Below are 26,616 nucleotides of genomic sequence, written 5' to 3' on the forward strand. Positions count from 1 at the left end.
CGTCTTTATTTGAACTCAGTTTCCCCGTCTGAAAACTGATGGGGCTGGGCTAGATGGTGTTCTAATTGAGCCTCCCAGCCCATGCTGCCAAGAGGCTCCTGGGCAGGGAGCGGCCAGGTCGGGACGTGCCACCGCAGCTGCCAGACACTGCAGCATTGCCATGGCAGCAGGGCTTTGCCGCATCCACTGCCGCAGCCTCAGCCGCAGCCGCCCGGGGCCTCAGGAACAGCACGAAACCTTCCCCCCAGCCCCCCTCTCCAGCCCCACCCCGCACAGGGGCTGCAGAGAAAGAGGGCGCAGCTGCAGAGGCGCCTCCCCACCCCCTCCTCTCCGCCCACGTGAGGAGTCTGGGGCTAGGAAAGGGGGAGACAAGACCGACTAGTCAGAAGAGGCGGAGGAAAGGAGAGGAAGAGGACGAGGAAGGGAGTGCAGCAGAGGCGACAGGAGGAGCCCGACGAGAAGAGGTGGAGCTCGGGCAGACCGAGAGACAGGCGGACGGACGGAGAGGAAGAAGGAGACAGGGAGGAAAAGGGAGACCGAGGCAGACAGTCTAGCCTGAGGGACAGTCTGGACGCGTAGCGTCTAGAACGAGACCAAGAGAAAAAGAGAGAGGGAAAGAAAAACATATATATAAAAAGAGAAATAGAGAAAGCAAGAAAGGAGAGCCACAAGAAGAAAGATTGTGGACGAGCAGGTGAGAGGGTCGGGGGTCGGGAAGGACCCGAAAAAGAAGGGGGGAAGAGAGGAGGAACGGGGGAAGGCTGCAGAGTAGGACCAGAGGAGAAAGGGGCCAAGGCTAGAAGGGTCCCTGGGGAAGGGGGTGGGGTTCGACAGAGAGGGACTTTGAAGGGGGGAGGGGCGCTGGTTTCCCCTTTAAGGTTGCCTAGGGCAACCACCTTGACCAGACCGAGGCCCATTGACGTCAGTGATCTTGCTGTGATTGGTCGTGGCTGGTTAGTTTCCGGTGGGAGGGGGGAGCTTTCAGGCTGTCGAGAGCACCTGAGAACCGCCACAGTGGAGGGGGGCGACGCAAAACGTGTTCAAGACGGCTCCCAGCCGCCCACTCCTGGGACCTCTGAGCATGCGGTTGCCAGCACGTCGGTAAGTGGAGCGTGTCCGGGGTCCGGCCTCGGTCGCGCTTCGCTGCCGGGCCGATCCGTTTTGTTGCGGCTGGAGGGATCCAAGATGGCGCCTCGCGGAGCGCTCTGGGGAAGGGCCGCACCCACCCGTTCTTTCCCCTCCCCCTTCCCCGCCAGGCCTCCGGGGCTGCGCCCGCCCCCCGCCCTCGCTGCTGTATTCTGTAGCCCTCCGCCACCAGACGAGAAGCATTCACCTTCGGTTCCCTCCGCCTACAAATCGCACCCCTCCCTTTTCGGCTCGCGCGCGCCCTCCCCTGGCTCCGCCCATCCCCGAGCCCCCTCCTTCCTCGTTCCTGCGGTTCTCTGACCCCCACCTCCCGATGCTGAGAGAGAAGAGCATCCGAATCTGATCCAGTACAATAAAATATGTGAAAGTGGTCTGCGAGCTTTCAAATGCTATACATCTGATACCTTTCAGTGTGGTTGAGAGACTGAGGTGAGATATTGGTTAGGGGGCTTTGCAAACCTTCAAGCGATATATAAATGTTAACTATTATGGCTGTTATTATTGTTACAATCGTATGCTATTATTCTTATTACCCGTTCCTCTAACACAGATCCTAAACAAGTCTTTGTTAATGAAACTCCCCTGACGGCATTTTGTTTTAACTCCACCCCGCTTCTTGTCATCTAATGCACCTTCTTCTCCTTTTTCCCCCCATTGAGCAGTATTTCCCTCCTCTTCCTTTGTTCTTCACCTACCTCTAAACCGGGTTTACACATCTCTCTGCTCCTGCCTTCTCCCTTCCCCCCCCATCTCTCTTTTCCTCTACTGTTGTTGCCTGCCAGCTACTACTGGAATGGTAATTTGGCCTCCCCTTTTCATTCTTTTCCGGAGTCCCTGTGGGCGTAAATGAAATGAAATGCAGTATTCTGCTGTTCCTCAAAACTAAACCAAACCAAAAAACCCAAACTGATGCGTGGTTAAATGGCCCAGGTTACAGTCTTGATTCTCCTGCTACGGGCGTAGTCTTGAACAATTCTCTTGAATGTCTCTATCTCCCCTGCCCCACATGAAAGTAGGAACACATTTTTTCCTTTTGGGAGTAATTTATTCTCATCTGGAGTCGTAACAAAAGCACAGTTCGTTTTATACAGGAAAAATGGTAAGATCCCACAATAGTTACAACGTAGCTTTTGTGTAATGGCTACAAAATCATTAGTTTACTTCCATTGTAACGCTGTGCCCCTTCTCCCTCAGGCTTCTGTTTTTTAGCATCGGCTCAGCCTTTGGTAGGCTGCCTTCTTAATAGGTATTGTTCTGAACCAGAAAGATTTTGTCAAAATAAGATGTTAAATCTCTTATTTGACAGAAAACCATTTAAACTGAAGAGGTATTGCTGCTGAATTTCTGAATAAACGAAGTTTCGGACACAAGTAATACCCATATGAGCATGGCAAGCTGTAAAACAACCACCACCAAAACTTTAATTTTGTGCTATTATGGAAGATTCAAGAAGTTTGTCTTTAACATGAGAACTTCATTTCCAAGCAATATATCTTCAGCTTGGCAAGAACGTTTCTCTGTGTCAAAATGGAGGCTAACCCAAGCAGGAAAGCTGTTAACCCCACTAGGCAGTGCTCTAGACTGAGAATCACAAAGCAGGGATTGCTAACGGCTTGAAATGCAGTATCTAGAATAATTAGCCTTTTGGGGGAGCTTTTGTAGTTCTAGAGTCTTAAAAATAAATCTTTCCAATCAGGTGATGGCACATGTTTGGGTTATTCAGAGATTCAAGTGATTTCAGATTTTTTCTTCTCATTTTCTTGTGGTCTCTTGGTTCATTATTAGAGGCCTCAGTTTCCTTATCAGTAAAACAAAGGTGTTGGCCTTGATTACCTCTGAGTTCCCTTCTAATCCATGATCAGGTGTTTTAAAGCATTGTGCTGCTATTGTGATTTGACTCGGAAGAGTCAGGGTTGATATTTATAATTTAATGTGTTTTTATAGTGATAACTTTTGTCATATATACATGAAATGATTTCAGACTTTGAAAGGTAAAGGATCTAATTTAACTCTGCAGTTGCTGGTTTTCTTGATTTCTTGACATGCAGAGTCACTTCCCCTAGTACTTGTAAATAAGAGTGAACCCTTATTCTACATTGTTGAATGACCTGGAAAATGGGTAGTAGTGCAATCTGAGTCAATGTTGCATCTCTCTTTTTAGTAGCAGAGTATCATGTTTTATTCCATTTGTAGCAGAAAAGTGCTTTTATTGTTTCTAATTTGTGGATGGTCAGAGAGTCACCAGATTTTTCATTGCCAATTTATTAGGTTGCTTATTTGTTTTTAATATACAGCAATAGTAAATAACGTATCAATAACAATTCTTTTCTTTTAAAATAGAATAAATTTTGTTTTGCATGATCATGCACATGGACTATTTCACCTTGTCCAGAATTTTACAATATTTTCTAAAAAAAATGTTTATGATGAGAAGGCATGAGGATTAGCTTGTTAGGGTACTTTATCATGGAGGTTGTCAAAACAAAAGGAGTAACAGTGTGGGGCTTCAGAAGACCTATTGAGTCAGAGTGTTTTTTCCTATTATTTTAAACCAGTCTCCACTCATTAGTTTTAGGAGGCTTATGATATATCCTTTCTGGAAGAGCATTGATTTTTCAATATTACCTCCATGTGCATTTCATTTTTTAGCTAAAGAGCTTGGGGGGAGCATGGTTTGAGCTTGATAGATAAGTATCTATTTTGCCATTAAGTGTGTCGTATTTCAGATGAAAATATAGTTAATGATGTTTTGGTTTTCTCTGTAATTAAAATAAAAACTTTAATGACCAAGTTTTAAGTTAATATATAACTGACAATTTGAAACTAATTTATTTTTATCCATCTCATTCCTGTGTGAAAGTAATTTGTTTGAGCCTGTTTCAAAAACTCTTTCAAATGAACCTTTCAAAATGTATAAACTTTAAGGCATATATTATAAGACTGCATTTACCAATTTAATTGGAGCCTTTTTTTAAAGGGATAATTAAAATGTTTAGGCAGCATAGTGTAATGGAAAGAGTACCAGAGGATTTGAGTTCAAATCCTGCCCTCTTACTTGTATGGCCTTGGGCAAGTTACTTTGATTCTTTTGACCTCAGTTTCCTCATTTGTAAAAAGGATAAACTATCATTAGTTCTCAAAGTGTAGTCTGTTGGATCCCAAGAGTCCCTGAAACCCTTTCAGAGGGCCTGCAGGGACAAAGTTTTTCACAATAATACTAAAATATTAAAATGCTCCTCCCTTTTGCAACTACATATCAATGTGAGGACAGATTTTCTTTCCGTACTTCAAGCAGAGCAACAGATTGAAATGCAGAAGCAGATATGAAAATCAGTTGTCTTCTGTTAAACTGGACATTAAATAGATTTTCAAAAATATGTAAAACAATGCCATTATTTTTGTGTACTTTTTGTTTTGTTTTAGAAAATAGTCTTATATAAAAATGCTATAAAATAAATAACTATTTTAAAAATTGATCAGTTTTGATATTTTGTGAGGATCAAATAAATTAGCTCAGTACCTGGCACATAGTAGGCACTATGTAAATGCGGATTTCCTTCTCCTTTCTTACATAATAAATATTGATGGATCTAACTGATCTCTAATACTTTAAGGGTGTAAAAAGGTCTTAAGACCAAAAAGTTTGAGAACTGCTAAATTATGATAATCTTGAAAAAAATTTCCAGCTTTAAATCTATGATTTTATAACTAAGAAATATTTTGATGGGACCTTGCTGCCAGGGGAAGTCTGAATATTGATAGAAGCTAATGTCATAAATAGGAGATTCTGAAATAACATGATTTTAGACTTTAGTATCTTTTGTTCCTTTTATGGTTTGTTAAAAAAAAAAATGACATGACAAATAGTAAGCCAACTGGTAAACTGGTGTACCTAATATATTGGAAATTCTTAACTAGATAGGAGTTCTACCTTAGAAATAAATCACAGATGTTTAGAAGCATGCCCTTGTACTATTCCTGTTTGCTATATACCATATATATCCCACACCATTAAGATGAGGTGGACTTAGTGTAACTCCCTCAAGGGGTTAACTTTTTAGCAGTTTGAGGAATAGCTGCTGAAAAGTTCTAGGTCCATAGCTTAGTTTATTATATCTACATGTTCACAGTAACCAACCTTGCCTTAGGAACTGGACTTGCTTCTTAATGGAAGAATAGTGTTTAGCTACATCTTTAATTCCCACCTCCCTTTCCTACCTGGGGAAGGGGAATAGGGAAGGGAAAAATCAAAGATGGAGTTAAACGGTATTCCATTAAGAATCAAATGTAGTTCCTAAGGCAGGATTCAGTTACTGTGAACAGCACTGAAGTCAGAAATACTTAATTATATGTTCTATGAACCATTTGATTGAGATATTTAGCAGAATAGAAGCTTGATTTCAGTTTTCTCTTTCTAAATAGTTTATGCAAGTATATATGTACATTCTTCTTTCAGCTTAAAGCGATGGCAACCAGCAGCGCCAGCAGTGAGGAGGAGCGGAGCCTCCGGGAATGTGAGCTCTATGTTCAGAAGCATAATATCCAGGCACTCCTCAAGGATTCCATCGTACAGCTATGTACTGTTCGACCTGACAGACCTATGGCATTCCTTAGGGAATACTTTGAGAGACTGGAGAAGGTAAAAAAAAAATCCCAAAACAACAAAAAAAATGGGGGTTGGGGGAGAAAAGGAACAATGAAATTTAAACACTTGTTAAATTTTAATTGCTAATCAGTCTTACTAACTTGTACCAGTTGGCCTGGTAAGTCTTTGTCAGTGAAAAATCTATAGTAATAAATTTCAAAATGCTGTTGATTCTATCATTTTCAAATTCATGTGTAATAATCTAGGCACACAAGTGAAAGGACAGTTTGTCCTATCTGCATTAAGAAATGGTAAGTATGGTATATAATTAGCCAATTCCATAGTTATATTTAATGAGTAGAAAAGTTCTCTAAAATGGAATTTTTCTTAAGCAGCTTAAATATTTCCCACAAAATCTTGTTTATTCAGTTTTATAACTTTTGTGTATAGAAATAAAAATAACCAAGGAACTCCTTTCCTTTAATGATAAGTACGAATGCAAATTTTAGCCCAACCCATGGCTGAATTACAAAAATTCTGAATTCTATAATTTGTTTTTATATATCATGAACCAAGTTTACTCATTCTATAGGGAGGGTGCATCTATCGAGGAAGCCCCAGTTTTCACTTTTTTTTGGTTATGTCTTTTGCACCTTTGTGTAAGGAAAATTAATCTAGTTTTCCCTTTTCAGAAGGTGATCTAGGGATATGTGCTGATTTTGTTTTTTGGTTGTCTGAAGTTTTTATATTTGTCCTGTGATTGATGTGGAGCAAATTTTTTCTATACTAAATATTTTCTTTTCTATAAAGGAAAAATCTTAAGGACTGATGAATGAAACAACTGAGATCTCATGGACATCCCTATCTTGAATGAGTTATTTAAAGTTGTGGGGCTGTTTGATCAGATCATCTCTCTAGAAGAAGGAATTCTTAACCTTTTTTGTATCACCTTTGTCCACTTTGCCACTCTGGAGAAGCCTTAGTCTTCTCTCAGAATGTTTTTAAATGCCTTAAAATAAAATATCTAGCATTTCAAATGGAAATCAATTACACTGAGATAACTAAGTTTTAAAAGAGAAAAGTTTACAGACCTAGGTTAAGAATTCCTGCCCTAAAATGTTTCCAGTTGCTTCTTTGGATGGACAGAAAAGTTAGCTTAGGAACCACATTGAAATTTTGACTTGTAGTTCTGATTACAAGCAATGAATAATTTTAAAATCTTAAAATTAAAAAAAAAAACTAGAGTAAGGTAGAATATCATCCTCTTTGATAAGCAATGTTATATAATAGATAGAATGCTGCCTTTGGAGTAAAGACATGGGTTCACATCTTGCCTGTGAAATATGCTAGCTATGTGACTATAGTCAAGTTACTTAAATCCTCAGTCCTAGGTAGTTTTTTTCCTAAGACGAAGGATGAATATGAATACGACATAGCTTTGTCAAAATAGTGTCACTGGTATTAAAGTTTAGAATGAATAGAGGCTGGCAAGGAGAGCCAAGGACAAGTTTTTTCTTAAGCTATATTGAGACCAAAAGGATCAAAGAAATGAATGAGCTTGGGTATGGAAAAAGATGATCACTGAAAACAGAGAAGACAGAGATGCTTTATTATTTTGCTTTTTTTGGTGAGAATAATAACTTTTGCACTGGAGATGACAGAAAAAAATATACTCTCAGGCAATTGATACCCAAGAGAGGAAAAGAGATAATAGTGAGAGAGTGCCTACTTGCTCTGGATGATTTAAGTCACCTGACCTAAAGATACTACATCCATAGGGATCAAAAGAATGGGCAAAAATGACCCATTTCCAACAGTAGTATGTGAAAGATCAGGAGATGGAACCACAAAATTGGAGAAGGGCATGTGATGCCTTAGTTTTCGAAAAAAAAAAAAAAAAAGGTAAGGAAGAGAGTTTACAAACTCTAGGCCAATGAGTTTAACCTTGATTTCTGATTAAAGAATGGACCATTAAAGAGATGGTTGCCAAGCATCTAGAAAGAGATGAAGTGATTTCAAAGAGAGCCAGTGTGGTTTCATGAACAGGTCATGTCAGACTAACCTCATTTCCTTTTTTGACAATATTATTAGACTAGTGGGTGAGGGGAATTCTTTGACAATAGTATATTCAGATTTTAGTAAAGCTTTTGATTCAGCTTCATACTATTCTTTTCAAGAAGATGGAGAGGTGTGAACTAAATAATAATAATAATTGATTCTGTCCTGGTTAGATGTCTAGACTAAAAGAGCAGTTGTTAATCATCGTTAACTTGTAGTACTCCAGTCATGTATTTGTGCTTGACTGTGAGGTTTAACATTTTTATTAAGTGACTTGGATGAAGGCAGAAATGTTATGCTCATCAAATTTGCAGGTGATCAGGGGTCTTAAGCCCCTTGATAGAGTACTGGAATAAATCTAGTAAGATCAACATTCTACAGAAATAAATGTCAAGTCTTACACTTCATTATGAAGAAAATTAGTTTCGCAAGTACAGGTTGGAGGGGAGGAATGGTTAGAACTGTTTGAAAAAAGATCTAAAGTTGTCCTAGACTGCAAGCTCAGAATCACAAAAATTTGTGAGTTGTAAGAAAACCTCATTGACCATCTAGTCCAACAACAAAGTAATTAGCCAATTACCAAAGTAATCTCTACTGTTACCTACTCAAATGGTTGTTCATCCAGTCTTTGTTTGAAGACCTCCAAAGAGGGGGGAACCTACCTTCTCTCAGGGCAGCCTATTTCACTTGTGAAAGCTCTAGGTGTTAGGAAGTTTTTCCTGACATGAGGCCTAATTTGGTTTCTTTGTAATTTCCACTCATTGCTCCTGTTTCTGACCTTTAGTGCCAAATAGAACAAATCTAATTTCTCCTCTATGTGACAGCCTTTCAGATACTTGGAAGATAGTTATCATCTCCCCATCCCTCAAACGTTTTCTTCTTCTTTCAACTAATCTTCATATGACATGAACTCAAGGTCCTTCACTATCCTGCTTGTTTTCACTGAATACTCTTCTAGTTTATCAATGTTCTTTTTAAACCTGGTACCAGAACTGAGTGCAATATTCCAGGTGAAGTCTCACCAGGATAGAGTGCATTGGGCCTATTGCCTCTCCATTCCCTGAAGCTCTGCCCTGCTTAATGTAGTCCAGGATTGTGTTAGCGTTTTGGCTGACACATCACACTGCCAGCTCTTGAGTTTTCAGTTCACTAAAACTAAAACCCTCAAGATCTTTTTCAGAACAACTATCCAAGATACCGTTTCCCTATCTTGTAGTTAAGAAATTAATTTTTTTTGTACCCAGGTGTAAGACTACATGCTTATAGATCAGGGATTCTCAAGAGTACGGGTCCATGGATATATTTCATGGGGTCTGTGAACTTGGTTGGAAAAAAATTACATCTTTTATTTTCACAAACCTCTAACTGAAATTTAGAATTTCCTTCAATTAATGACTGTAAGCATCAAATATTTTGGTAGGTGGTTCAGTGCTTCCTCAGACTACCAAAGGGGGGGTGCATGATACACACAAGACAATTAAGAATCTTTGCTATAGAATGTGGTATGGTGGAGGAGAAGAAAGGGAAAAACAAGGACATAACACAATTTGTTAATGTGTTGCTGTTATTATAGTGTGTTGCTAAACCAAGGTGGGAAATAAGAGCAAGTAATTGAAGTGATTTCTTTTGAGTTAATTTATTAGCTTTAGTAGGTCAGATTGTTACTTCTAATGTCCTTTATTAGATGAAAGGGAATTTGTTAACAGACATTTTATCCAAATTGGGTTTGAATAGTTTTACATGGAACATTAACTGATTTTAATTAGCATTTCATCATAATACAAATGACATGCATTTTAGCTTACACTCTAATGAGATGCATTAGAGTTCTCTTTAAAGCAGTATCTTTAAAATTGTTAATCTCTCTGGCTTACTTTGCTTATATCATGAATAATCATAGCCATAAAAGTGTTAAATTCATTTTTAGCTTTGACCAACCTCGGTGTTCTAATTCTTGATACTTTCATTCTTGTGGTTTCAACTGCTACCTCTTTACAAATTCCTCCTTAACTCAACATGTTTAAGATTATTTTTACCTCTGATCTACTACTTCTAATTTTTACCACTTCTGTGTGATACCACAGTTTTGGTCTCTTTCCAATGACTGGAACCTTGGGATTACATTTTGTCTTTTTTCTGTCTCTCTCTCTTTCACTTTATTATATCTGATCACTTAGTAAGTCCTTTAGATTCTATCTCTGCATTGTCTTTAACATCTCTCCCCTCCTTTATCGTCTCAAGTGCTTTTACTTTTAGATAGCCCCTAGTGCTACTGCAGTAGTATCATGCCAGATCTTCTTGACTTTCCTTTTTCAAGTCTGTAAAAAAGTAATTTATTTTTACAAGCATTTATTGTCTTTTCTTCCCATGGTGAACGTGAATGGACAAAAAAAATCTTTTATTTTCATTGAACAGGTTTAAGAAAGAAAAGACATAGCAAATATACATAGTTCAGCAAAACAGATTCCCACATTAGTGACATCCAAAAATATATTTCTCATTTTGCATTTTAAGTCCATCACCTGTCTGTCAGGGGATGTTGGAATAGTTCATCTTTAGTCCTCTAGGTAGTTTATCATGGTATTGATCATATTTCTAAAGACTTTCAAAGATTTTTTTTCTGTATAACATTGTTGTCAGTATACGTAAGTTGTTACCTTCTGCTTGTTTTGCTCTGTGTCAGTTCATAGACATGTTATTAATTTCCTCTTTAACAGCTTTTTGGGTACAGTTTCTCATTTCCTTTCCAGAATGGCTGTACCAGTTAACAGCTCCACCAACGGTGCATTAGTGTGCCTGTTTTCCTGCAATACTTGTCATTTTTGCTTATCTGATGGGGATGAGGTAGAACCTCAGAATTGCTTTAATTTGTTTTTCTCTAATTAGTGATTTGTAGTATTTTTTTCATATAGTTGTTAATAACTTGGATTTCTTCATTGGAAAACTACCTATTTATATCCTTTTGAGTGCTTACCTATTGGGGAATGACTCTTGTTATAAATTGTAGTACAGTAATTCATGATTATATTGATGGTTGCTAATCAGTAATAAAGGTTAAATTGTGTTCATTGTACCCTGTTTAAGGTAGCAGGAAATATGTGATATAGTATTGCCTTCTTTTTATCCCCAGTGCTTAGTAGAGTACCTGACGCATAGTAGCTACTTAAATGCTTGTTGATTTGGTTAAAAAAAAAATGTTAAAATGAAAAATATTTTGTGCCTCTTTCATAAGTTTCAGTTATCGGAAACATTCACCTAATGTAGAAACTTATGCTCCCAAAAGATGCTGCCTAATTACCTAATTGTCATTAGTAAAGTTTAAAAGAAATTGGACCAGAAATATAATACCTCATCACATTTGAGAAAGAATGCTGTATTTTAGGAGTATTTCTTATGGAACTTCTCAATATCCCTATTTTCTCATTTGAACTTAACTCTTTCCCCCTTTTTTATAGTAATAGAGGAAAAGTAGGGTGATTTAAATAAAATATTAGTTTTCTACAATGAATGATCATGTGCCATGAACATATCTCTTTAGGAGGAAACAAAACAGCTTCAGACTCAGCAAAAAGCAAGCACCCATTCTGAATCAAGGGAAGAAGAAATTTCTCCTCCACCTCCTAATCCAGTGGTTAAGGGTCGGAGGCGAAGGGGGGCTATCAGTGCAGAGGTGTACACTGAGGAAGATGCTGCATCATATGTTAGAAAGGTAATTCTGCTCCAGTTATGTACAACGCCATTTGAAGGATAGAATGTAGTGTTGCCTTAGACCTTGAGAGTAAGGAAAGATTAGCAGATTAGGAAATCTCACTGCCCTCATTTCCCCCCAACACACACAGACACGCAGACACACACAGACACACACACACAGACACACACAGACACACACACACACAGACACACACACACACACACACACACACACACACACACACCCACACCCACCTCCTCCCCCGCCCCAGACTGGTTCCAAGGTCAATGAAATACCATCTGTTGAACCCACAAAGATTACCTGCTATAACTACCTGTGGGAAATGGTTCATGTTCAGAGGCCCACTTAAAAATTTCAGTTATGTTCTCAAGACTCAAATAATAGCCATCTCATGATTATTGATAAACTGGAAAGTACCTTAGAGGTCATCTAGTCCAATCTCATTTTGCAGGTGGGGACAGTGAGGCCTAGCAATGTTAAGTGAGGTGGTAAATGACAGGCAAGATTTGAACCTAGACCCTCTGACATGTTCCATGATTGTTAACTCTTTCTCCTGAATCTGCCAACTTCCTTCTGTATACATCAGTCAGTTATCTTACTGTCCCTGTAATAATGGTACCATGTATACTTTTTAAAAAAAAACTTTTCCATGCTCACAGATTCCTAACTGTCAGCACTGTTAGCATTGCCAATTTTCAGAAAGTAGCTAGCCTTCATCAACTAACTTGAGACATATTCCTCACACACTTTTCATGGACAAGTTGTTCCATTTCTTAAGTTCAAACTGGAAACCAGAGTTGCCTGAGTGTTAAATGGATTAATTATTAGGATTTATCATTTACTGTGAGAATCACAATTGTTAGAAGACTATCATAGTAAATATTTGAAAGAGTAGCATTTCAGTGTTCATCAAGTAGTTTGGCATTAAATTGGAATACAGATTTCAAAATGTATAACTAGCTTATTTTAGCAGTTGTGACACTAGATTTTTCATTTTTTTCCCCTAGGTTATTCCGAAAGATTACAAGACTATGGCTGCTTTAGCTAAAGCCATTGAGAAAAATGTCTTGTTCTCACATCTTGATGACAACGAGAGAAGGTAGGTTTTGGTTTGCCTTTCAGTTTTAGTATTCAGTTTAAAATAACAAGCATTTAATAAACACTTACAATCCTGGCACTGTAAAGAGCTTACTTTTAGATGGGAGGGAGGAATAGCAAATACAAATACAAGTAAATACAAAATAATTTTTGAAGTGGGGAGCACAGTTTTATTATGAAAGGTAGTTTACTAGCATACAAATAGAGTACCAAAGGGTAAAATGGAAAAATAAGGAAGAGTAGGATAGAGATACTAATGGAGGGATGAAATTGACTTTAACGGTAGAGAAGATAATCCATCTGGCTGCTAGTCCTAACTGACAGTAAAGGTAGAAATTAATTATTAGTATCCTGGGACTAAACTGGTTATAAAGTGGTAAGGCATTTCTGAGGTATTATCAGTTGGGTCACCTCTGCTCTCAGACCCTATGAATTGTTGAATAGATTATCTCACCTGAGGTGTGTTTAGGAGAGTGATGCACTCAGAAAGGTCTTTTTTCCTGGACTAGTATGATTTTGTCATTTCTTTTGGTGAGTTGCCAAAATTATTTTTTGTGGTTAAAATCATAAGCAATGAGGCAAATGTTGATGTAGCTAGAACTTTTATCCCTTTGATGGCAGCCTAGGCTAAAAAATATCTAGCAACTCTAATCTCCTTATTCAAGTTTCCATATCCTTAGATAGAAGCATATCCTTAGATAGAAGGATATTTTGAAATATGATATAAGCAGAAATACTTCTCTCCATTGCAGTGATATTTTTGATGCCATGTTCCCAGCCTCTTTCATTGCTGGAGAGACTGTAATTCAACAAGGTAAGGAACACTATTTCCATGACATTTTTTTTTAAATCAGAAGAAAATAATCTAATTCTTTTTTTTAACCATTCCACTTCATTTTTTTTTTTTTTTTGCTGACTTTCCCATTTGATTAACCTGTCAGCAAACATTTATTAAGCACCTACTCTATCCCATGATAAAAAGACAAAAGTGAAACAGTCACTACTTTCAAGAACCTTACACTTTTCTATTCTTTTGGTGATTGACAACGTGTCTGTTTATATGTACCCAAAATATATAAATACAATTTTTGAAGGCAGTGCGGTCTTAGGATTTGGAGGGGAAAGCATAAAGTAGGAAATTGTCACTTGAGCTAAAGTTTGAGGGAAATTTGGTATTTTAAGATTCATAGGGAGTGCTCTATTCCTAAGGGACATTCTATGCAAATTTATGTAGATGAGAAGTTTCTGAGGAACTTCTAGAAAATGTCAGTTTGGCTTAACTATAGTGCATGAAAGGAAGTGATGTGTAATACACCTGGAAAAGTAAATTGAGGCTAGATTGTGAAAGTCTTTAAATGTCAAATAGAGGAATTTGTATTTGATTCTATGGATAACAAGGAGCCACTAGAGTTTATAGATGGGATTAATCATAAATCAAAGGAAGAGATATAGTTACTCTCTTAGGAATTATGTTAGGTGTTACAGATAAAGAAACAAAAAATGGAACTCTTCATGACTGCTGTCCTCTCCAGAGCTAGTCATTCCATCCACATTGGGCTGTGTAACCATGACCTTGATGTTCTGCTGACAAATATTCTCTGCACAGAGGCATATTTTGAGAATCTCAGAAACAATATTCTTCTGAAAATCTAGATGAACACACTAAAAAAACTATCCAGCAGATCCTGGGTAGTAGAGCCTTCACATGTGTTCATCCCTTGGGAAGGATATTCTGAAATGAGAGCAAAGTGTTCCTGGAATCCATATATGATTATGATTGACCAAGTCTCTGAACTGCATCAGCTCATGAATTCGTATGGATCTGATTTAGAATGACACTTGCCATTTTTTTCACAGAATAAAGAAATTAATAATTGTGGGAAAAAATGGAACTCTTCTTAAGGAGCTGTTTTTTTCTTTTTAGAGAGACTATATATATATACATATATATATATATATGTATATACATATACATATACATATATACATACACACACACACACATAAGTGTGTACGTAATAAACCAGAATATGGAAAGTTTTGTGTGAAGAATAGACAGGAAGCCAGTTTGGCCAGACAGGGGAGTAAAGCACAATGAAACTAGAAATACAATTTGGAACCAGATGCATTTGAAAAGCCAAACAGAATCATAGAAGGACAGAATTTGAGAGTTGGAAGGGATCTCATTTAGTCCAGGCCAACATGAAAAGGAATCCCCTACTATAATATACTTAACAAATGATTGTTTAGTCTCTTTGAAGTCCAAGGAGGTGGAACCTGTCACCCCTCAGGGCAACCCGTTTTACTTCTCTAATTGTTAAGATACTTTTCCTGAAAAGCCTACACTGACCTCTTTGCAATTTCCCTATGTTGTTCTTTATTCTGTCCTTTGAGGCAAAACAGAACAAGTCTAATCCTTCTTCCATGTGACAGTCCTTCACACACTTAAAGACAAATATTATCTTCCCACCTAACCTTGAGTATTCTTTTCAACTGATTCTCCTATGAAATGAATTCAAGGGCCTTTATCATTCTGGTTGTTTCCACTGAAAACTCCAGATCAAGCCATGGTGCCAGCACTGAACACAGTACTCCGTATGAAGTCTGACCAATTGAGTCAGTGGGAACTTTCCTGGAATTTATGTCTTAATGATGTCAGAGATGGTATTAGCTTTTTTTGGTTGTTATTATTGCAGTAGTCCAGGGAATGCTCTGATCTGGAATGATGGCCAGAAAGTGGAGAAAAGGGAATAAATATCAGAGACGTTATAAAGGTAGAATCAACAAGACTTGACATCTAATTGGATTGGAGGGTGAAGGAATTTGAAGATGACTTGGAACCTTTAATCTTGAATGATTTGAAAGCTGGCGGTGTCCATGACAGACATAGGGTATTAAAAAAGAGGGATGGTAGACTTGGAAAGGAAGGAACTCTGCTATGGGCATGTTGAATTTGAGATGTCTTTGGGACATCTAGTTTAAAATGTCCAGTAGGCAGTGGGTAGTGTGATATGAAAGCTCTCTAGAGGCACTGGAGCTAGATATGTACATCTGGGAATCATCTGTGTAGAGATGCTAATTGAACCCATGGGAACTAATGAGGTCACTGAGAGAGCATAAAGAGGAGAAGGGGGCCCTGTGCAGTTTTGGAGTATATTGCCACAGGGGAAAGGTTATCGAGAATGGTACAGCAAAGGAGACTTAAGAAGGAGCTATCAAACAGAAGAAAAACCAAGAAGGGGGAGAGTATCCAAGAAGGGAGAGAGAGTGTTCAGTAGTGTCCCATGTTGCAGAGATGTAAAAAGATGAGTTTATTTGTGCCTCCTAAGAACTTTTTTTAAATGACTGATGTCTCTATTATTCGACACTAGAATTTTCCCATTCATGAATTTTTTTCTATATATTTAATTTCATAAATATGTTTTTGTCTGAAATAATAAGACTAATACAGTCTTCTCTCATTTAGGTGATGAAGGAGATAACTTCTATGTGATTGATCAAGGAGAGATGGATGTAAGAGATAAAAATATTTTGATCAATTTTTAAGTCATAAATCTACTACCTTTTCATTGTCTTCAGTCAATAGGAAATGCTTTTGCTAATGGCCAAAGAAATAAGTATTTTGTTCCTTCTGTCTCAGAAGTCAGTAAAACTGGTATTCATTCATACCTTTTTCTAAATAGTTTGATGAGCTAGGTAAACTTTTTGGAAAATTGGGTGGAGGGGCTCATTATTTCTCTTTTGTGAATAAATACTGGTTCTGGATTCCTGTCTAGGTTAATTTTCTTTGTCCTTCTCTGATCCTGTATATGGCCCTTATTAGATAAATGAAACCCATAGCTAACTATACTCAGTGTAAGCTACAAATATGGTTTTCTTTGTTCTGATTTCTAAACATTTATGTATTTGATATCCCAAAATAGAAGTACAGGATCTCAAACCTTTGAAGATAGCTGTTTTTTAGCTCTCTCTCTGTACATATTTCTCCAGAAACAATGCAGTCATGTCTTTTGGGTTTTTAGGTCTATGTCAACAATGAATGGGCAACCAGTGTTGGAGAAGGAGGGAGTTTTGGAGAACTTGCTTTGATTTATGGAACACCTAGAGCGGCAACTGTGAAAGCAAAGACAAATGTGAAATTATGGGGCATTGACCGAGACAGCTATAGGAGAATCCTTATGGTAAGAAATCAGCTAGAGTTCTCATTTGCTTGCAATTTCACCATATGGTGGTGTTAGGAAATTTCTTATAGCCATGTCTGGTTGTCAACTTAAAGATCAGGATACTTCTGTCTCCTGCCACTTGTTTATAGAGCCATGTGTAGAAGATCTTTGCAGTTACCTAGATGTTTCCAAAAAGCCTTAGCAAAGACTGGTTGAATATTCAATACATTTTCAAAAATGACTTGTTGAATTATTTTCCTACATGAAACTTCATTTGTGTTTTTTTCACAGCATGGAGTAGCAATTAAACATTTATATTGAATTTCAGTTTCTCTTTACTTTTGTAGGGAAGCACATTGAGAAAGCGGAAGATGTACGAAGAATTCCTCAGCAAAGTTTCTATTTTAGGTGAGTTGGTATGCCATGAATATTGAAATTATTTTACTGAATTGTTAATGATACTTTGGTATAAAGTGCAAAAGTATAAACATTTTGCTTTTGCCATAATTATCGTTGGCACTTTCATATTGAGTCCTTTATAAACATCCCTTTACTAATTATTGTGATATGTGGAGGTTTTTGACTTAGAAATCAGTGACTTTACGATTCACCAGTTTTCTTTCCAGAAATTGTTGGGGTTTTTTTTAGATTTTTTTAACATTTTTATTTAAAGTTTGGAGTTCCAAATTCTCCCTTTCCCTCTCTCCCCTCACTCCTCCCTGAGTTGGTAAGCAATCAGATATAGGTGTGCAGTTATGTAAAGCATTTCCATAATAGTCCTTTTGTACAGAAAGACGCGAATAAAAGAAAACAAATGAAAGAAAGTGAAAAATAACATGCTTCAGTCTGTATTCAAACAATATCAGTTCTTTCCCTGGAGGTAGATAGTATGCTTCATCGTTAGTCCTTTGGTGTTGTCTTGGATCATTGTATTACTAAGAATAACTAAGTCATTCACAATTCTTCATCCAACAGTATTGCTGTTGCTGTGTATAATTTTCTCCTGATTCTGTTCACTTCACTATGCATCAATTCATGTAATTCTTTGCAGGTTTTTCTGAAATTTTCCTGCTTGTCATTTCTTAATAGCACAATAATACTCCATTAAAATCATGTGCCACAGATTGTTTAGCCATTCCTCACTTGATGGCCATCCCTTCGATTTCCAATTCTTAGCCACCACAAAAAGACCAGCAGTTATTTGTTAAGCACAATGTTAACTGTGTAAGGCAGTGGTAGAAATTGAATAAGACATGGTCACTGTCTTTATGGAGCTTATAGTTTAGTGGTGATGTAGAACATGAACACTAGTAATTGAAAGATGTATGTGAAATCCAAGGTTGAAGGTTGTTTTGCCTGGAGATGAACCATGGAAGACATTTGAATTGGGCTTATTCCCTTAAGGATGGATAGAAATTCAGCAGGTGGAACGTAGTGCTGTAGAAAGCTTGTTGAATTTAGCATCAAGAGACTAGACTCTTCATTCAAATTCCACCTTTGACACTACCTCTGTGACCTTGGGCAAGTCACTTAACCTCTCAGGGCCTCTCTTCCTCATTTGTACAGGGAAGGAATTAGATTAGATGACATCTAATGTCCTTTACAGTTCTGAATCTTTAATTTTATGACATGTGGTCAGTAGGCTCTTGTGACATTCTAGGTATTGGGAACAGCCTAAGCAAAGGTGTAGAAGTGGGAAGGCACTGGACATTTTTTGGAGGGCAAAGAATGTTTGGTAAGGAGTTAGTAATATGAAATCATGCTGGAAGGGTAGAGCGGTACTAGAATACAGAGGGCCTTCAATGTTGAGTAGAGTAGCTTGAACAGCTATTGGTAGAGAGTTAATGAAGATTTTTGAGTAGACAAGTATGATCAAATTTATGCATAAGAAAGATTATTCTGCAGCAGACTAAATGATCAATTTTGACAGGACATCATTGAGGCAGAAGGACTTTGTAGGAGGCTGTGACAGGATGGGTGATAATAGTAATGAAAGCTTATACTAAAGGTGGTAGCATTGGTAGTAGAAGATAAACTAGATGTATATTTCTAAAATAGAATCAATGAACTTTCAAACTGATTAGATATAAGCAATTAAAAAGAAAAAAATGATAACTAAGATTATTATCATGGGGAGTTGGGATATTGAAGTTAATAGTTGGAAGAAGTGTTTGTGGGAGAAAAGAAGCTTGTTTTTAAACATAGTGAATTTGAATGCTGGCGAGGCACCCAGGTAGGCAGAAAGGAGGGAGCTCAGTACAGAAGTTTAAATGAATGAGAAAAAAGGGGTAGAGGAGAGAGGGAGAAACATAGACACACAGATTGATTGACTGTTTTGGATGTAGTAGTTGAAGCCACAGGTGTGAATGAGCTTGCCAAGGAAAGAGTGAAGAAGGAGGTCTACAGGCAGATCCTTGAGGGACATCCACAATAGTTAGTGGGGGAGGAGAGCATATAGTTGGAAGGGGTACACAACATTGTTAAAAGATGAAAAAAAGTCAAAGAGGATGTATGTAAGGAGGCCTCTTGAGTGGGAAGTCACTGACTACCTTTGAGACAGTAGTTTTGGATAGAGGATTGAAAACTAAATTGTAAGGTATTGAGAAGGCTACGGATGGTGAGGTGAAGGTGAGAATTAAGTATAAATGACATTTTCAATAACATCATAGCTTGAGTGACCCTTTAGCTTCACAGTATCCGGTTCCCTTCTTTTGCGTGACAACTGAGGGCATATTTATCAGTTCCTTCTCTCTTTGCTCTTAGGTATGAAATCCTGTGTGAGAGAAACTGTCTTTATCCTACACTGTACCAGGCATGCCACAGAGTAAATGTCACCTGTGATGTTCATCACAGAACACCCTTGGGGAGAGAAAGAAAGAAACAGCTCTCTAGACCATTTTGCTGCCTTTTTTCATTTTGTTCACACTCTGCTTTTCTGCCCTTGACTGTGCTTCTGTTAACTGTCAGATATGAGGGACAATTATAAATCAAAAAATGCTTTGTTTATTGGTTTATTTCTTGTTAGAACACTCATGGCTCATTCTTTTCATTCTGCAGAAACACATGTGAAAGGAGTTATAAAAGCTTACAGTAAGATATATGTGCCTACCAGTAAGATTTAATTAAAGTCTTAAAACAGTCCTTCTGAGACAACTGCCCCCTTTTTTTCTCTTGAAGGTAGGAATCAGATCAGTAAGGGACATGGCCTGTGATCAAAGGAATCATTTTATTCTTGAATTTATCTCTGCCCTCCTCCTCGTTCATTAGAGTTTTGCAATCAGAGTTGGAGTGAAATTTCAACATGAAGTTAGTTGTGAGAGATGATTAGATTATGTGTCTTAAAAACAATCCAATGGATGGATGATGACACAGCATGGTGTGAAGAGGAAGATTCTGAGTCAGGGACTAATGCTGAGAAATTTGTGTAGTTTGTGGTAGGTTGTGGAAGAAATCTGATGACATTTTGAATGTTTTATTACTATATCTCAGAAAGGTGACAGAAAAAAAACTAAAGTCCCCAAAGTAGTAGCAACTGAACTGGTTTAATTGTCTTTTGGGGCTTCTCCCTGTTTTGACATTAGGTGTTTCATAATTATTCTTGACTGCAATTTTTGAAGCTTTTCATCTTGCTGTGATAATCTGTTATTAAGGGTCCTAAGCACAGGACAATATTTATTTGAAATGATACATTTACTATTTAAGAAGATTAATTGAGGTTTCAGCCTCTGAAATGGTTAATTGAAATTTAGAGTAAAGCAATTTAGTAAGAAACACATGGATGTGAATCTAAGCTATGTACTTAAGGTACATGGATATAAAAATAGTTACTGCAGCCATTTCTTTACAGGATTAAAATTTGATTTACAATGAATTGAACCTATGAAATAATTAGTAATGACACTAGTGTTTTTGGGTCCTGTGCTTATTATTAGCATGGTTTTTCACAGCTGAATTGCATAGTTGCTTTTAAGAGAAGCTTTTTAGATGTATCTCAAGTTAGGTTTGGGCATGTGAGTTCCTGAAGTAAGGATCTAGGGGTCGAGTATACCTCATGATTGGATGAAGCCACCCTTTGTCGCAGTGGGAGGAGAAATATTACCAAAAATACAAAAGAACCTTTTTCATTTTGTCTTCCAGAGTCTCTGGACAAATGGGAGCGTCTCACAGTAGCTGATGCATTGGAACCTGTTCAGTTTGAAGATGGGCAGAAGATTGTAGTGCAAGGAGAACCGGGAGATGAGTTCTTCATTATTTTAGAGGTGAGTAAAGGTTACTTAAAAAGCGCAGGAGAAGAAACCTAAACTTGATATTTTTTATAAATACTTAAATGAGGAAAATAACACATGTGAAATATGAACCGTTAGCATTCATTGAGTTTGAAGTTCCGAAGATTCCTGCTGGTCTATCAAAGATATCTAATACCTTTTGAGAGCTGTTTTGTTTGGTACCCTGGCTAAGAGGTATTGCTTAGATAAATTCAGCTTCTGAGACAGAAATGCAGCCAGGGCACTCCCTAGACAGTGAAGAAAGAGCTAAGCTCTTAGACCCACCTAGATTAATTGTCGTCATGCTAGCTAAACAGAGGCCTGTCATTGAACATATTTTGTGAATAACTAATAAGTATGAGTGTCAATGTGTGTATCAGTACTGTTTGCGTGGCAAGTCATTATAATGAAGAAATAGATTTCAGGATATTTTCTAGATTTCATTTATATATTAATGAAATTGTGAAGGAAAGGAACACAACACTTAGATCCAAGGAGTTTGTAGAAACCCCTAGACCACTGGCTCTGCTCTGGAAGCAACACTACCATAAGAGGGCAGTAAAGGTTGTTAAGTAATTGAAAAAATTCATGATTTTTTTCCTCACATTAAAAACTAGTAGATTTGAAATTATCAGAGAGAATATATTTTGCTGAGATGCTGAAATTGCACAAAAAAGCTAAAAGATTTTGTCAGTTGTAATCTTGATTAAAAATGTGCTGGTTTTATTGTAGGGTTCAGCTGCTGTGCTTCAGCGTAGGTCGGAGAATGAAGAATTTGTTGAAGTAGGAAGATTGGGGCCCTCTGATTATTTTGGTATGTGATTAGTTAATAGTCTTTCTGTACTTCACCTTTCCATGAGAAGTCCTAACCTTCCATTACAGCTTTTTTTCTCTTAGCCTCCAAGAGAAGCTGCTTGTGCTACAGATTTTCTTAACTTTCAGAAAAACAGAAGACTTGAGAGTTCTTGTTTTAAACCGCTTAAGTAAATGAGTTACATAAACAAGAATTGCAGATCAGTTACTCTGATACGGGGATATTGTTGCCTTCTGTTCACTTTTTTTTCTGCTCTAATTAATAAATGATTATGTTCGTTGGTAGCGAGATGGTGCAGTGGATAGAGTGCTAGACTTGGAGTAAGGAAGACATAAGTTCAAATCTGACTGCAGACACTTCCTAGGTATATGACTCTGGGCAAATCACTTAGCCTCTATTTGCCTCAGTTTCCTCAATTGTAAAATGGGGATAATATTAGCATCTATCTCACAGGTTTGTTATGAGGATCAAATGAGATAATATTAGTAAGAAACCGTTAGCACAGTGCGTGGCACATTGTAATACCCCTATATAAATGACTATTACCTCTCTTTCTTCTGATTGTTCTGTTTCTTGGCTATAATCAGTAGAGAGGCTAGATAAATACCTGGCTTTGGATCCAAAAAGACCTGGGTTTGAGACCCACCTCCAACATATACTAGCTCTGTGATTCTGAGCACTAACACTAAAAATTGCAGAGAAGTTCTTATCTTCATTGTTAGAGGCAGTTTCTCACTGGAACTCCCTCGACTAATGAAATCATAGGTGAACCCTATTCCTAGTTTAGCAGTAATCTCCTAGGATAGGAGTTCTTATCATGAGGTCTGTCTCAGATGTTTTTAAATACATAAAATACATAGAACATACAAAGGAAACCAAATATATTGAAATGTAGTTATCAAAATCTTTAAAGAATATGTTCATGGACCCTAGTTTAAGAACTCCTGACTTCGGAAAACGCTGATGTTCCAAGTAGTTGATATTAACCTGCTCTCATTTTCTCTTTTCTTCCTTCCAGGTGAAATTGCACTTTTGATGAACCGTCCACGAGCTGCCACAGTGGTTGCCCGTGGCCCCTTGAAATGCGTTAAACTGGACCGACCCCGATTTGAACGTGTTCTTGGTCCCTGCTCAGACATCCTCAAACGCAACATCCAGCAGTACAATAGCTTTGTGTCACTCTCTGTCTGAAATGTGGCTCTCCCTGCTTGAGCCTATGCTTCCCCCAGTCCTTTTCCCCATTTGCAGTACCACATGGCCATTGTCATTGTGGCTTCCTGTCTGTTTATATGAAAAAAAGAGAAAAAAAGTTGCTTTCATTGCACCATTTTTAATTTGGAGCATTAGTTGAAGTGCTCTGTGTCCAGTTTAATAAATAGAGTTATATGGAGACTTTGCTGTTACTGCTTCTCTTTGTGCAGTGTTAGTGTCCAACTTTTGGCAGAGTGTCATGCTTTTTGGTGAGGGCAGATCCCACCACCAAATGAATTGCCATAGAGTAAGAATATAACAGTGGAAAAAGTTTTAAAAATGAAACATACTTTCCCAGTTATTGTAAGTATATTTTAGATTGTGGTCATAATCTGCTGGTTTTTTGTTAAAAAAAAAAGGCTCCTTATGAGCTTCTTTAAAGTTTAAAAAAATGCATGGGTACTCTAATTCTCTGTGCAGTGGAGAGGCATTTGCTTATAGTCAAATGGTGGTTTAGAGATAGCAGGAAAGCCCAGCCAGGTTTTCAAATGACTTAGTATGTTTTGATTTCTTCTTAAAAATCTCCAGATTTTTTGGTTGTCACACTTAATTGCTTACTTCTCTTCACACTAGATACTACCCTGATTTATAGAAAAAGCCTTTCTGCTTGACATGTTTCCAACTGCCATTAGCAGTTTTTCAGCCTGATTCTAAATCTTAGAAGCAAAAAACTGGACTAATGTTTAACTACATTTGTCCACTGATTCACAAATTATAGAATGAATCCTTTATTTCCCAGTTAGTGCCAAATATTAAATAAATGTCAGGAATTGGACTCAGTAAAAGAATTTGAGATAGATATTCTTACTGTTCTTTGTAGCCTTTGCTGCTTGCATATCCTTCATTTGACTTCTGTATGAGGTTCTCTGCCTGATTCCAGGAGATGGGTTTGACTGGGAGTGTATACACATGGAAAACCTGTCACCATGGATTAATGGAGGTGCTGTGGCTAGTGTGGGAACTGTGAGGTGGATCAAGTGTGGTGTCAGGTACCTCTTCCTGTCCCTAAAAATGCATATGCTTTAATATTTTTCTGCTGTGTTAACCAGAAGTAATGCTAGGTTGGGAGTGTGTTAGTGTGTTTGTTTTTAAGTTTATATAAAATGCTATGTCAGGCTTCCTTTCCCAAAAGTAAAAAAACTTTTGAGTCTTTAATATACTTCAATATTTACCAGCTTTGTTTTACATTATTCTAAGTATGTCAATGATTCTCAGTAGTTTTTAAAACAGAAATCCACAGTTTCATAATATAAGCAATTTTAAGGTTTCATTTTCATTGTAATCTGATAGAGGGAAGCTGGACCTGAGAGTGAGAACAAGCATTTTTGTGTTTGTTATGCAACAGACTTTAATAATGCTTTCTGTTTTTTCCTGAGTATTTACATTGGTCATGGTATGTTTTGTTCTAAGATTTAAATGGTTTTCAGATTTAAATGTTGGTTGTAAGAACTCCTGACCTGAGTCTTGGGAAGGTTAAAAAGTCACCATGTATAAATATTTCTGTTTTTCAAAAGAATGTTGAATGAAGGTTTCCAGTACTTACCTTCATGTATGAGTATCACTTTTTTTTCAATTTAAAAAAATATTTTTTTTATCTGTATCTAGGTTTTCTTCTTACATTAGTTACTAAATGTAAAGACTGATCCTTATTGATGTGTCAGAAACGTACCTAAACGAGTTTAGAATGCCACAGAAATGCACACTTTCCAGTATATATTGATCTATATACGTGTAGCTATACCTATTTAGATAAATATAATAATGCTTGCATCCTAATTAAGTTTCCCTGCTGAATCTTTTAACTTGCGGTTTTTACTCCTTTTGTAGCTTTACCTAAAAGATTTTTCAGATAAGCTAAGTTTAGGTTAAATACTAATCAGTGCTAGCTTTATTATTGTGTGCAGTTTAAATATGTGTAAGAAATCACAATTGGCATAGTTACTGTAGCTAATATTCAGGCCTTTAGAACTCATTTTTTAAAAGCTCCATTTAGGTACAGCCTTAGAAAGCAAACATTAGATGACCAGTGGACCATTTTTGTATTGTTCTATCATAATCGGTATACTGTATATCCTAATATATTCTGTTGCTTTTGTTAAAGATTGTCCTAATGGCAGTTTAAGCAAATAAAAATCATTTAAATTATTAAATATAATCATCTTCCCCCCTTCAATAATCTCATATCCCAGTAAACAGAAATGATTATCATTAGAAGTTAATTAGGGTAGGACTATGTTAATATACTAAGAAGAGTTTACTTTCAGAGAGACCCATTTCAGTCTTTACCAACCAAAGAATGGATCTGAAATATATTTTGATGATAATTTGCTGCAAGAGAGTACTGTGCCTGTCAATCTTAGACAGATTACATTTATCGTAGCATCTTGAAGCTGGAAGGGACCTCCAGAGCAAGAACATTTTTTTCCACTCTGAAGGCAAAAGGTTAATAACCTTTGAACTTTTTTCCTAGACTTTATAGAAAAACAAGAACAACCGAATCAATAGTTTTCTGAGTCAGCATATAAATGTGATGTAAAGCTTGACGTAGTGCTTAGCTTTATATTTATCTTCACACTAGCTCTGCTTCCAGTTAGTCACTATTCAAATGTCTGACCATAAGCAGAAGGCTTCTAGCTTGTTAATATACACAGCAATTCATGTGAATGTATTTATCTATCCTCACATGTAATGGAACTTAAGACTAGTATATTCAGATGTTGTCAAAAAGCATTTTTTTTTTTTTGGTTTATGTTGCTTTCCAAGGCAAACAAGCTTAAACGTGTTCAGTATTGTTTTGGGGGCCATGGACAAAAAATAGATACAGCCAAAAGAGAATCCAACTCAACAGCAGTTCCTTTGGGTGGATCCCTAGTTATGTGTGCCCTTTGCCAAAGCAGAGCACTAAAGTGATAGCTCAGGTTGGAGCTTTTCTCCTACAGGGCAGAGTCTGTGTCTTACTCCTTTTTGTATCCCCCATGGTGCCTTGCATATAGTAGGAGCTCAGTAAATATTTATTGAATTTTCACCAACATCATGTTGCTACAGTTTTTCTTGACATGATTTTGTGATTTTAAACTGAATTTTAAAAATACAAGCATTTTCTCCCAAACTGTAATTTCACAGCTTAAAACTGATATTTCTTCCCATTTTTCCCAGTATTGTAAAGTATATGGAGGGTACCCTCAGAGTCAGAAAGGTTTGGATTCAAGTCTCACCTCTGATAAATATTGCCTATGTGCCCCTCCATAAGTCTTTAGGACTATAAATTGCAGTGCAATTGCCATTTGCATTGGTAAAGGGAGTTAGTTCTCTACACCTACAACAATGAAATCACAGGTCTGGACCAAGAAAAAAAATTTCCCAAAATTTTCTAGATGAATTAAAGTGACGTTGAGGAATGCATATTTAGATAGTTCCTTATTGTGCTGCCCAAAACTTGTGTCATAAATGCTGTTGAAGTCTGTGGACCTGAGGATAAAAAAGGTGATTTGGGTTTCTTTTTTTCCTCCTAGCTTACAGCATAT

The 26,616-nt window shown here is 37.3% G+C and overlaps 1 protein-coding gene across 3 annotated transcripts; it reads left to right on the forward strand.

Annotated features, from left to right (window-relative positions):
* The first annotated feature begins 142 nt into the window (after nt 1-142).
* On the forward strand, nt 143-23,233 carry PRKAR1A (protein kinase cAMP-dependent type I regulatory subunit alpha). Of its 3 annotated transcripts, none has more exons than XM_072645507.1 (11): nt 143-694; nt 5,603-5,785; nt 11,328-11,498; nt 12,509-12,600; nt 13,352-13,413; nt 16,066-16,112; nt 16,622-16,780; nt 17,110-17,170; nt 20,900-21,021; nt 21,760-21,841; nt 22,860-23,233. In XM_072645507.1, the coding sequence occupies exons 2-11, from the start codon at nt 5,612-5,614 to the stop codon at nt 23,030-23,032; spliced, it is 1,143 nt and encodes a 380-aa protein (XP_072501608.1). In that variant the 5' UTR covers nt 143-694; nt 5,603-5,611; the 3' UTR covers nt 23,033-23,233. The 3 variants fall into 3 exon arrangements, with proteins under 3 accessions (XP_072501608.1, XP_072501609.1, XP_072501610.1); XM_072645508.1 differs by having other exon boundaries at nt 451-1,101; XM_072645509.1 differs by lacking the exon at nt 143-694 and adding an exon at nt 1,196-1,575.
* Nucleotides 23,234-26,616: the final 3,383 nt, after the last annotated feature.

Source organism: Notamacropus eugenii, chromosome 2 (genome assembly GCF_028372415.1).
Source record: "Notamacropus eugenii isolate mMacEug1 chromosome 2, mMacEug1.pri_v2, whole genome shotgun sequence".
In the NCBI taxonomy this organism is placed as follows: Eukaryota; Metazoa; Chordata; class Mammalia; order Diprotodontia; family Macropodidae; genus Notamacropus; species Notamacropus eugenii.

Coding starts and splice junctions, on each gene's coding strand:
- PRKAR1A (XM_072645507.1), top strand. CDS start 5,612: ATGGCAACCAGCAGCGCCAGCAGTGAGGAGGAGCGGAGCCTCCGGGAA. Junction 13,414..16,065: donor AGAGACTGTAATTCAACAAG/GTAAGGAACACT, acceptor TCTCTCATTTAG/GTGATGAAGGAGATAACTTC. Junction 17,171..20,899: donor CAGCAAAGTTTCTATTTTAG/GTGAGTTGGTAT, acceptor TTTGTCTTCCAG/AGTCTCTGGACAAATGGGAG.